Source organism: Harpia harpyja, chromosome Z, assembly GCF_026419915.1.
Source record: "Harpia harpyja isolate bHarHar1 chromosome Z, bHarHar1 primary haplotype, whole genome shotgun sequence".
Taxonomy (NCBI): domain Eukaryota; kingdom Metazoa; phylum Chordata; class Aves; order Accipitriformes; family Accipitridae; genus Harpia; species Harpia harpyja.
In genome coordinates, this window is record NC_068969.1 from 87,020,461 (window position 1) to 87,033,542 (window position 13,082).

Below are 13,082 nucleotides of genomic sequence, written 5' to 3' on the forward strand. Positions count from 1 at the left end.
TTGGTCAGTTTGGGTCAGCTGTCCCAGCTGTGTCTCCTCCCAACTTCTTGTGCCCCCCCCCCAGCCTGCTCGCTGGTGGGGTGGGGTGAGAAGCAGAAAAGGCCTTGACTCTGTGTAAGCACTGCTCAGCAGTAACGAAAACACCAGTGTTGGTATCAACACTGTTTTCAGCACAAATCCAAAACACAGCCCCATACAAGCTACTATGAAGAAATTTAACTCTATCACAGACAAAACCCGTACAGTCACTGAGGAAACCTTACCTGCAATTTTCAAGAATTCCTAACTTAATCAGATTCAAAGCTTACACTTTCCCATAATATGGCAGTATACCTTTTGGGTTTATCCATATGTTTAAAATATGAATTCCTAAAATACCTATATGATAATTCTGTCTTTTCATGAATATGAGTAATTCAAACAGTTTTCTAAGTATTTCAAAGTATAATGCCCCTTTATTAAAAAAGTCAACTACTGGAAGATTGCAGGAGACAACTGTTTCATAAAGCTTCCGCTAACTTCACTGGTTCCAGGATACAAATGTTTATATTGGCTTTTTTCTACTCCCTTTTTATGAAGAAAGTGTGAATACATCATGTTTCTGTATTAAACTTGCCTATTCTAAAGCTAAGTCTAGCCCCGTCCAAAGCACAAAAGCTGTTAAACTGCTTTTTTCAAAGCTTTTGTCTGATGTTACTCATACAGTTTTAAATAATAAAAAGACTTCCAGAAGTCCTAAGCATTCTGGTATGCAAAGCAAAACCAAATTCCAGCAGTGTTCAACATTAAAAAAGCTTGGATCATTATCTACGTGCTACCATAAAAAATAAAACCTTCTGCTACAGAATGCCTATCAAACTTCCACCACACTTACTCTGCCAAGAAGATCAGGGTATTTAGAACCAAATGCATATGCTGTATCTGCAACCGGTTCTCCACATTAGTAAATGCAATACTGCTATTTTCTGTCACTCCTCACTTTCCTCCATTTATGCATACTAAGACATAATAGTCTGGCACCAAGACTGCAATGGAGCAGGGCTAGAGAGACAGAAGGAGTAACAATTTCAGGTTAACTGATGCAGAAAAGGCTACGTTATACTGGCCACATGATTCTTGGCTCAGGTTAGTGCTACCATTCTTCACTCAGAGCAACTGTGAAACCATATAATGGTGTGTTCTACAAGCTTTATGAAAAAGATGTTAGAAAGTAAGTGATTGCTCATGCTGAAACAGCTATGGCCATTCAGTCCTAAGGTAAAAAGGTTAAGACTAACAGAGTGACCACAACAACATGCCAATAAATTACTTAAGCATTATCTCATGCAAAAAGTAAAGAGCTTTTCTGGGATCAAGGCCTGGATTCTGGATGTGGCACCACATCCTAAAACACTTCATGGTGTTTTACCTTCATAAAGCGAAAGTCATTAAAGTCATTAAACCTGTCTTCAGTGAGATCACGTTCCCCTACAAACTCATTGTTATAGTAACTGGCAGATGCATCCTCAGTCCAAAATAAGCAAATATGCTAAGTGCAGCTTCTTTGCTCTGACTGATAATGATCAGGAACATATTTTAGGTGCAGGCCAAGATCCTTCTGCATGGCAGATTCTCAAGGTCAATTGTTTAAGAGCCTTGTTGATGGGAAGAGGGAAGAAGTTTCCTTCTAACTCCACAAGAAATGTCATCCTCTATATTTTGTAATAAATATAATTCACCATCTAATTAGGGCACTCAGGAAGCAACTTTTAAAGATCCTGATTCGTGGTAACCTTTTTTTTGATCTTGCCTGTGACCTCCTTAATATTCCCTCTACTCTTTGGTAGTCCAGCCAACCCTGTCATCACTAATAAAATTTGGTTTTGCTGTGGCCACTAACTCATCAACCTTTTGACCTCCACTGTTCTCTTCTAACTTCCCTTTTGTTATAATTCTGAAAACCTTCTGCACTGAATTGGTTTCTCTGTAGACCAGCAGGATTTTGATTTCCTAATTTTCAGTGTTTGCAGCATCCAAGTAATACACTAACCCAGCAGAGTCCTTGAGCCTGTTTTAAACTTACCTGGTTTCCAATGATACTGCCAGTATGCTTTACTAGTTCATACTTGGGGTAGAAATAAATCATTGTTTGGCTTGATGTTTCCATACTTCTCTTTGACACAGTCTCTCTCTGGAAATTCGGTTTATGCTACTGTCACTACAGTAGTTGACTGCAAGGAGTTTCAGTTGAGAAAGTGGAAAACAACAATCTGCATATGCATTTGAATCTTGTTATTTGCTTTTACCTATATTCACGTTCTTGGAGTATTTCAACAGGATCCAGTCCTTGTGGCTTCTGGATAGGGCTGATGCGATTCTGCTTCTGCTGCAGCTGAACAATGGGTGAAGGCTGTCCAGGTGGTGGCTGTGGTACAGAAGGCCCAGGCATGGCGGCAGCAGGCTGGGTGGCGGGGGGGGCAGGAGAAGGCCTCCCACTAGGAGGTGGCGCGGGAAGCTTTTGTTGCGCGTTGGAGACACTCATATCTGGGGCTTGGCCTGAATCATAAAAAGCACTTATTCATAACATGAAATATGGAACACAGGAAGAAAATCCAACATGGTTTCTGAAGACAGAACATGAAGCTAAGGTAAAGATTCAAAATCACCAGAAAAAGCACACTGGGATAGACTACACTCCATATTTGAAAAAACATACTAAAATGCAAGTATACTATACGTTGCAGGAAGTGGTCCAAAGAAAAACAAAAGACCTGAAACTTTATGATGAATGCCATTTCTTTTCCCATTCCTGCTGACTTAATTCTAGCATTAGAAGAAGTAAAACAGCTGTAGAACTGCTTTCGTTCAAGTGTAGGACCTAATTCTGCCTCTTGTTCACTATCTTTGCACCACTTAGAAGAACGCATCTATGATCACAACCTGACAACAAGCATAAGTAGGTCTGCTTTTAGAGCTCTATCAGAACTAAACAGCCATAGTCTGATAACCATATCAGAACTAAATATTAAAATTTCTACAGCTGTACTTAGAAGTACCTGTCATATATAAACAGCCTTCGTTTCGTTACAATCTCCTACTAATTGTATTTAAGTATTTCAAATACCAGGAATTCGATTACTCTTTTATCTTACAGCATTCTAATCGTCTTGAAAATTAACACCTCAGTTAACATGAAAATAGTACCTGCCATTTATAGACACTAAGGGTCACAGATTTCAGTATGCCATTATGACAAGTCACCCATGCATTCAGATGTTCACAAATTGTCACTGACAACAAACACTGCAACAATAAAGATGCCACTTCATTGTCTGAGGAGTCATAGTAATTTAATGCTAGGAAAAACAACTACGAAGTACACCTGCAATCTTGTAATCAACCTTAATTCAAACCCAACATCCTGAAATCTAGATAAAGAGATTCCTTCATAGGAATTTGTCATTAACACATCTGCATCAAAGTCCAGAAAAGGAACTTGAGTACAAGCTGTAGATTCTGTATTTAGCAATGCTGCATTTCAGCTTATAAAAAACAAGGAAAGAAAGCAAGCCCACCAAAAGCCTCTGTGTAGTCTCAGTTTTCAGGGAATCATGCAAATTGAACTGCAAAACAAACACTACCACAAATGACTGCATAATGAATGAAAAATAAATTTGAAGAAATAAGCACAATCTTTAAAAATACATCAAATAAAACCTCCAAACAGATACAGCAAGGACAAATTTTTTCTTCTAGAAAAAACAGCAACGAAAAAAGACAAACAGTGAGCAGGTTATAGTTAAACAGGACACATATATTATTATGACATACTGGATTATTTAGATAAAACTATTCATCTAGCAATTCTGTATACCTGCCAGCATTTTTTAGTAGCAGCATTTGAGATAGAAGGCACTGTGCCTGGTAAACTCATTCATACAACCTGTCAAGAAACACTTTTCCCCCTCTTTATTATCCTACTCAAATTTTAAGTATTTGCTGGGAGTATTCCAAGAAAGGCAATTCTACATCTGATTACATACTAGTGTTTCATTTTCTTTCTATGTTGCCCTAAGTAGCTGACTAATGACAGATAATTTTTTATGACATCAACAATCACAGAGTCATCCCTGCCCCCAGATTTACCCACAAGCAACAACACAGCATAACTTTTCTACAGTATGAGAAAAGTGTGTGCTATTCACAAGCCTGCAATATTGTATTTATTTTCAAATCTCTAAAAAAACCCCCAAAACTTCAAACAATATATATTACTAGGGATTTCTAATTCATTTCAATACAGTACTTTTTCCACTCTACTTTCAAACAATAAAATTAGCCTGCAAACCTAAATCTGAATGATTTGCTTCAAAACCTGATTATCACATAGGGGAAAAACAGTTACACTGTTCGTTAGATCTCAAAGACTACACTGAACTTTCAAAGCAATCCAATTCAAAAAAAAAAAAAGCAGCCTAATTCTACGACGATTTGAAAACTTTTGTTTACAGTAGCAAAGACTACAGTTGAAAGACAAGCTTGTTGCAATTAAGCATACTCAGAACATAACTTATTAAGTAGATTTTATGGGTATCCCTCAGGCAGCTTACATATTTCATTCTGATTGTACAAAGGTGCCTCATGTTCAGGCTGCCTAACAACTACAGTAATTTGATGTGGTCAAGTCACTCATGGATGAATAAATGGTTAGACCCTCCTTGATTCAAGTCCTAGGCACCGTAAATGTTACGCTCTTTTTCTGCATGCCTTTTTACCTTCCCTTTTTTTTTTTCCCCTGCATCTTTTCCACAAACTCTACCCACACTGTTTAACCATTATTTTGTACATGACATAAAATTAGGATTATACTCTGCTATACCTTCAGTCCAAGTTTTAGGTGTAATGGCAGCTGTATGTCCAGGCATCCCTGGAGCAGGCCCTGGTCCAGTTGCAGCACCGCTCATGGTATGTAACCCAATACCTGCAATTTGACAGAGGAAAGAAACTTATTACGATACAAAGCATTTCCAAGTATTCAAAAATTGTTCTGCTTTCTAGCATGCTAGCCTATTCAGGTAAGTAGTATTTTTCTTCATTAAATATAGATTTAAGTAGATTTTATTGTGAAAAAATGTATGTAATGAAGCATAATAAAATCATGCCTCGTAAAAAAACCTTACTCGGTAGCAAAGCCATATCCACCAAAATGAAGTGACTGGTGAAATTATTAAAATCATTACTAAAAAGAAAATAGTATCATCTTAACCCTCAATTTCTAATGTAAACTCAGTAATGGAAGTGTTCAGAAACTAACAGGTGCAGGGCATTTAACGTAACACAGCTTTCTTAGGACCAAAATGTGCTTGCTTACTGCACTGTAACATCTATTATCATTAGGAGAAAAAAATAAGAACATTTTCTTTTCCTTACATTTTTCACCTGACAGCATACTATACATGGTTTGTTTTACTTTCAGCAACGAAACTAATCAGTCAGCTTGCTCCAGATGTTTTTATCTACTTTTCTGCATAGAGACAGGAGATTGAAAATTCACTCCAAGAAAAACAGTAAAATTGCAATCAGTAAAGTATGATTAACATTCAAAAAATGTCAAGCATAATCAGGATGGACATAGTATTGTGCAGTGAAAAAACTTTTCTTTCAGTTTTGACAATATCCTATTAATAATAGATGTGTTTTATGCACTTGCTCAAGCTTAAAAAGCTTAAAACCAAAGGCTGCTGTTCAGTTAGATGCCAGAACACAGTCCCAAATTATATCCCTGCACATGACCCGTTTCTTAATTTTCCACAGGTAGAACTTCAAGAATTACCTGCACAATGACACAAGGCCTAGATTCACTTACCAGACTGTCTGTTGAAGGCACTGGGAGGCTGCTGCTGTTGAATGCCAGGCAGGGTCCTCTTGCCCTGAACAGCAAGCTGGAGATTTTCTGGTAAAGGCTGACCTCTAGCTAACATTTTGTATGCTAGAATCTGAGCCCGCAGCTGATGCAGCTGTACAGGGCTGAAAGGGGAAGGACCTCTGTTAGGTTGATTCATAACTTGTGGGTCTCCTGGTATAATCGGTCCTGGCTGGCTGGGAGTCATCTGGGGTGGAGTTGGTCCTCCTCCAGACATTGGACTGGACACATGCTCTGGTGCTCCTAGTGGAGATGGGTGTGGAGACATATAACCTAGAACAGGTAAGAGGATCACAGACTTACCTCTCTGGTGAGTCAAATCTAAATTCAAATGTCTTTAACAGTACATAAGAGTATAAAAGTGTCTCTCGCAAGTCAGGATAGCTGTATTACTTTCTGCAAGAACAAAAGTGCAATCTGAAGTTCCCTAGGATATCAAGATAGCCTCATGAGCTATTCTTTCAGAAGAGCTATGATTATACAGTCCAATAATTCCTAAAAATAACAATCACCCTCACATTCGGAGTAAGACAAACTAAAACATGAAATACAATACAGAAGCATCAGGATGCAGTGCGGTTTCACTAGAATGTTGGACAAATATTTCATTGTGGAACACATGCAGTGAAGTCTGCCTATTTCACAGTTTAATATTATAAGTTTATTATGAGGCACACACATCAAGGAATACCCATTCGATGATACATGCCCTCTTTGCCAAAACTCACCACAATACAGAAATAGAAACAGATGGTATTAAATTTCTATACAATTGCTCTTTAATTTATACAGATTAAAGGTTTGAGCCAAAGAATGTTCAGTACCTTTTACCATCTGGGTGTTCAAGAACTTGGAACATTAACTGCAAGCACAAAAATCACCTTCTGAAGAAGCTGCTGAAGACTATGTTACTCTATAAAGTTCCAAGAGAGCAAGCACAGTTCTGAAGTGAACAGTGCCTGTATCTTATTATAGCACTTGAGAATGCAGTGGTTTTAAGTCTGAATTTTAATCACATTTAATACATATTTCTTTGAGCTTCACAACGCATCCATGAAAAGAGATGGCATAGATTTTTGGTGAAATTTCCACGAAAGTGTAGCATGTCAGAGAAAAAATATGAAAAGCAATCCCTCAGGCTGTGCACAACAGACAGCTACATTTTAAAGATGTCCACCAAGAGTGAAAAAGAGGTAACAATATTTGCTCACTTCACTCTGGTATTATAGACCACAAATAATGCTCTTACCAATTTGAAAAGCCTGAAAAAACTTTAAAATAAAAAATCATGAAATCTTCTAGCTCACTTCCATATTCTTTAGCAAGCCATGGATCACTGAACTCCAAAGTTCATGCCACATTTGATGTTTCTGTGACACCAATCTACTCTTCCTCCAGTCTTCCTGACACTTTAACTACATCAATTTCATCCATACATAGTCCAGATCACAGAAGCAAGTAATTTTGCCCTCTCTTTAGCTTCACTGTTCTTACTGGCCCTTCAGTGAGGGCAACGTAGGCAAAATCTCAAAGTAGTCTCAACTTTTCTGAGATGACAGCAGCTGTTAAGTCACTAGAACTTATACAAGTGGATAGATGAGAGTGCTAAAGAATTTAAAGTCCATCAATGCTGATGTCTAGGGATGAAAATATTCTACCATAAAGTAAAGGTTGTAAATGTCTGAGAAAAAGGACAAAGAAGAGAGGATTTCAGCTCTTCTAAAAAAGGAAAATGAGGTAGAGGTAGAGTAGGGAAAAAATGGTCTTGTGATGGGAAAAGACCAGGTGAGGCAAGACAGAAATAGGCTGAATTCAATCTTGTAACTAAAGATGATGATGACAGGAAAGGAAGAAAACTCTAGTGAGAATAAGAAAAATTAAGCAGCTTGAAAGAAAAATAGGGAAGTGAGGTAAGGATTTCCAAGGAAAAGGGAGAAAAAGACCTTAAAACGTTAAAATTACTGAAGTTATTTACTAGGTCAATATAAAAATTGTTTATACATCCATTAGTGGTGATAAAAACAATGATAAATAACCGTAAGTTTACTCCACTTATTCATCTCCTCCTACTAACTTATTTTTGCCTCAATTTTTTTTTCTTTTTAAAGAAAAGAGGGGAAGCTACAAATCCCTCTTGCTGACCACACTGCTTTAAAAGAACACCCACTATGTCACAACAAAAAACAAAATATACAACTGCATTATTGTTTTATACTATATAATAGGATTTATTGCAATGATTATCCTTTACTATTACGTTTCTAAATCTCAGAACTTACTTTAAATAGCACCAACTTTGAATTACATTGTTTTCAAAACTGCCTTTCAAAGAAAGGTTTCTTTCCCCCTCTCAAGTATATTGTCCAAGTAACATATTCCTTTATCACTGACAGATTTCAGACCCACGATCTTGAAATCCATCCGGACTATAAAAATCTAAAACTGTGGTGTAAGATATTGAGCACTTGTTTTCAGTCCTGACAGTTTCAGCTGCAAGTCTGTGACTATGTTTTACAGAGAGGAGTTTTTAGAAGCAGGCATTTTTTGAGCTTTTACTTACACTTACTCCCTCCCTCAAACTCCTATGCATTAGGATTCTTGGCAATAGGAAACTAGGCTTGACAAAAGTAAGAATGAAAACAAAATTTTAAAAAAAATCTCAGGAAAGAACAAAAGCCTTCCAAACTTCTTGTAAAGGCACTAACATGTGGCATTTACAGAACCTTAATTTTGTGATGCTGTACGGAAATTTTCCTTTTTAAATTTGAGAACTTTCAGAAGATTTAGCAGTGTGACAATACATGCAGTCACAAGCTTGTCTTAATAAAATCTCTACAACACTTGCTTTTTTCCTATCTTATTTCCTGTCTTATTACACATATTCTAATACAGGTGGGCATGCACACACAGGCTCTGAATAAGGACATACGAAGACTCACAAAGATTGAGTTTAACCACCATATGTCATAAAACAAAAAAAAAATTAAAGACACAGTCCATAGGAATGTTCAATATACAGGCAAAGACAGAAACCTTTTTGAACTTTGCAAACACACTTTCATCTGCTATTATGCACTTCAAATGCATTTTTCCCTAGCACACATGAATTTCCACAATAAGTATTCAGCAGATTTTTAAATACCTAGTTCATTAATTGTTACCTGCTGAACTGCCAAGTACCCCTTCCTCTAGATTTTCCACAGAAAATTTTGTTTTCTATTCTGTATAAACCATTCTGTTTAGTTTAACCTTCAGACTGGAAGATGGCAAAAGCACTGAATGATAAGGTTGCAGAACACTTGCAACAAAAGAGTCCTATTGCTGGCAAAGGACAACTGATAACCTTTAGTTCTCAAAAATATACAGAGTAGAAGACACCGAACACCAGGAAAGGGAGGCCAAATAGACCAACCCACCATTTAAAGCTGTGGTAACTCCAAAGCTTTATCAGGTTTCTCCAGGTCTTATCTAGGTAAGTTCTGAAAATCTCCAGTGATAGTGATTCTTAATCACTCTCATGGTGCATCTTCTTTCTCTTAAGTCCCATCAGAATTTCACTTACATAACTTGTGACCATTACTTTTTGTGCTTTTGCTATGCACCTCTGAGAGTCAGGTTCTGTCTTCACCCATAATCTTTCAGTGGGTTCTAGAAGAAGCTACATTACAAATCTTTCTCAAGTTTTCAGCAGTTAAAAAGCACTGCTTTCTTAACTGTATGCATAATTATAGCAACACACTTCTCATCCCACTTCGTTATCAACTTGTTCAACAGAAATCACTGCAACATGTCATAAACAATGTATATGCTTTACAGTATTGACACCGGAAGAAATCCTAGTTCTAACACTTTACCAAACGCAAGTATTTTTGGAGGGCAGACTCTATAAATAAAGTTTCTGCTCTAATTGCTTTTAATTTCACTTCAGTTAATGGAAGCAAAGAACATCTTCCTCATCTGTTTTAAAGCTGAAGAACCAGAGAGCTAAAAGTTGAGAGATCTTTTTTCTCCACTTCTAATGCTATAATTAAATAGAGAACACATATGAATTCTGAACCCTTGTAATGAATATTAGAAAGAGACAAGGTTTTACCAGTCCAAACACTGGAATATTCAACAGAGGTCTTGACTCACCACTAAAAATTAAGACGACTTAAATGATGAAAGTGTCTGAGGATCATATGTCAAATCTTTCTGCTAAAATTGATAGCAAGGGTATATTTTTACTCAAAAACGTGACTCTAAGACAATTGCATTAGGAAGATATAGATAGGATTGAAGAAATTTAGTTGTGTAACTATCACTTCAACCATCAATTAAAGTTAGTTTTAAAAAAAAATAAGGCATCAAGTACATGCCCACAATACACAGTGGAAAATACATTCACGTTGGACCGAGGCTACAAACTTTCTTAAGGTAAGCTAAATATAATATTTCCCTGTCAGTAGTGTGACCAGGGTAAACACCAATTGTGTGAAACTCTCAACGTAGAGAAAGGGAGGCCATATGTGTGCAAGTCACTTAAAACTAGGACTGTAGAAATAAACTGTTGAGAGGTCTTAAGCTGGCACGCAGATGGATAAGGTGACAGATCTTTTCTCATCTTTAAAAGGCTGAAAAAAATCAGAAAAGGAAGTGCAGCTAATTTAAGAACAGTAGGGACAATGAATGTTGTTTCTGAAGTAGCAGTAACTTAGTGCTGTAAGCTAAACTTAACTGGTGTATCTTTATAAGAAGTTCAACAAATACTGCGTGGTAATTAAAAATATATACAGATCAAGTTCCAGAACCATAAATCCCTGCAGCGCTTATGTTTCCAGTTACAAATAGCAAGCAAAGACACCCGAACTGTTCAAATTGGTCTGTGTTTCACTGCTGTATCACAGTAACTGCATTTATTTTGTTCCGAATTCCAGAAAAACACAGAAATTGTTTGTTTCAGTCCATTTATATCTTCTTATGAATTCTTTCTAACAAAAATATTTTATTTTAAATAAATATTTGCCTTGTCTTTGCAGTTTCTCGCCATTCCTCTTACAAAGTCAAATCTAAACGTAATTTTCATCTTCTGGATAACTCTGTTTAGCAGTTTAACAATTTACAGTAAATTTCATACTCCTAATATCAATACTGGGTTTTCCAGCACAGTTCATTCACAAAGGCTGAAGGCAGTTTCTAACATAATTCAAATTCAGTTAAGTGTAGTGAGATTACTATTAAAATGCTAAATATCAAGTTGGAGCAATGGATTGTCCTTTCATTTAACCTATTAGCATTAAAAGAAAGGTATTAAGAGTAAACAGGGACATCATTGTGCATAAGTTCAAGAAAAGAAAACTGGTCACCAGAAAGTCAGGAACATTACCCTTTCCCCAATCTGGCAGCAAGACTGGAAAGGAGGTACTGTTGAGGAGAGAGATACCAATTCAGAATATTTTTCCCCATAAATTAATATCAGACTTCTGAAAACCATCCTATCGCAGTATGACTGCAATAAAAATATGACAATCTGTCTGAGCTAGTAACAGATTCTTCCTGCATGACCAGCATCTCACTGAGCACCAAGAAAAAAAAAATCCAGAATCTTAATAATAAAGTTGCATACCTTATTTTAGTAATTATTGTTTAAAAAAATGCAAAAATCTCAGAACAGTAATTGCCATTCAAATAGGCATTTATGAGCAAAATGACAAAGTTCTTGCAGATTGAGCTTACAGATGTTTCTGATTTGGTCATCAAAGTAATCTCACCTCAAAAAGGGTCAGTTAATTATTTCTCAATACAGACTGTAAGAATCATTACATCCAAAATTCTGTATTGACTTGTCCTTTGTAAATTCAGTGGTCTTTATTTCAAGACTGTTCATTCACAACTGCACATTTGATTTACATAAATTATATCTACAACTGAATTTATCACTCACGTTCGTAGGCATGTATTTTATAAAAACTCCTGCTTTTGTACTTAGAGACACTCTTTTGCAAGACCTTCTTTAAAAAAAATTACTAAAGAGACTGCTATTGAAACATTTGACATTTAAATGAAATCTCATTTTGTGATCAGTTCCAACTGTAAACTGCATACAGAAGGACTACTGCCTATGTGTTTATCACAACTGTTCTACTCAGAGCTCCAAGAACAGCAGCATTTTATGAAGACTATCCATCTTCCCATTCTCAAAGAATTAAAACCGTTGTTTCCTCCTCTAGCTTACCAGTTCTTCTCAGAATCCTGGAGCCTGTTTACAGGCTCACAGATTCCTGGCAATAAGGGACCGTTACAGCTACAACAGTCTAGCTAACTTGTCTAAAACAGAGCAAAGACTTTTTGCCTCTAAACAATCTCCTCCCTTTGGTCTGTGGAACAAATGAGAAAGACATCCAGTGTTGACTTAAATTTCATGTGACACAAAATCTACCACAAATACTTGCGTAATCATTGTCCTAAGGGTTAATTATCTTCATTAAGTAAGATGCAGATATTAAATACAGTGTGAATTCACCCAATTTCAATTTGCAGGTACCAAAATTCAGTGCACTTTTTAAAAAAAAAAAAAAAGACGAAGGATCCATCTATTACAAGCCTTTCTACCACCTGGGAATGTGCAGACTGATCAAGACATCTTCTAATTGTCTCAGAGAGAATAAAAAATGGAGTTTAACATTCTCCAGGCAAAAAACCAAGTCTTCCAAGTTTCAAATCATTCCTTTATTTGTCTTCTAAATAAGGCACAATTTCACAGAATCACAGAATCGTTAAGGTTGGAAGGGATTTCTCAATAACATCTAGCCCAACCCCCTGCTCAAAGAGGGTAAGCTACAGCAGGCTGCCTGCAACATGTCCTGTCAGGTTTTGACTGTCTCCATGGATGGCAACTAGACAAACCTCTCTGGGCAATCTACTGTATTGTTAAGCCACGTTTACACTAAAAGCATGTTTTCTTAAGTTCTGATGGAATTTCATGTGTTTCAGTTTGTGCCAATTGTCAGATCTTCTGTCACTGATAATCACTGCAAAGAGTCTGGCTCCGCCTTCATCACTCTGTCCCATAACGTATTTCCAAGTCTTCTCCTTTTTCAGGCTACGCAGTTTCAGCTCACTCAGCCTCTCCTCATACAAAAGATGCTTCAAACATTTGATGCCACCGTAAACTTTTCTCAACATCTTTCTGAACTGTAGT

The 13,082-nt window shown here is 36.8% G+C and overlaps 1 protein-coding gene across 6 annotated transcripts in view; it reads right to left on the bottom strand.

Annotated features, from left to right (window-relative positions):
- SMARCA2 (SWI/SNF related, matrix associated, actin dependent regulator of chromatin, subfamily a, member 2) overlaps positions 1–13,082 on the bottom strand; it is a 126,568-nt gene that overhangs the window by 91,939 nt on the left and 21,547 nt on the right. For all 6 annotated transcript variants that reach the window (XM_052778984.1, XM_052778983.1, XM_052778985.1 and 3 more), the window contains 3 exons: positions 5,846–6,175; positions 4,859–4,960; positions 2,286–2,535 (listed from right to left, as the gene is read on the bottom strand). In XM_052778984.1, coding sequence (XP_052634944.1) covers positions 2,286–2,535; positions 4,859–4,960; positions 5,846–6,175 — 682 coding nt within the window. The remainder of the gene's footprint in view (positions 1–2,285; positions 2,536–4,858; positions 4,961–5,845; positions 6,176–13,082) is intronic.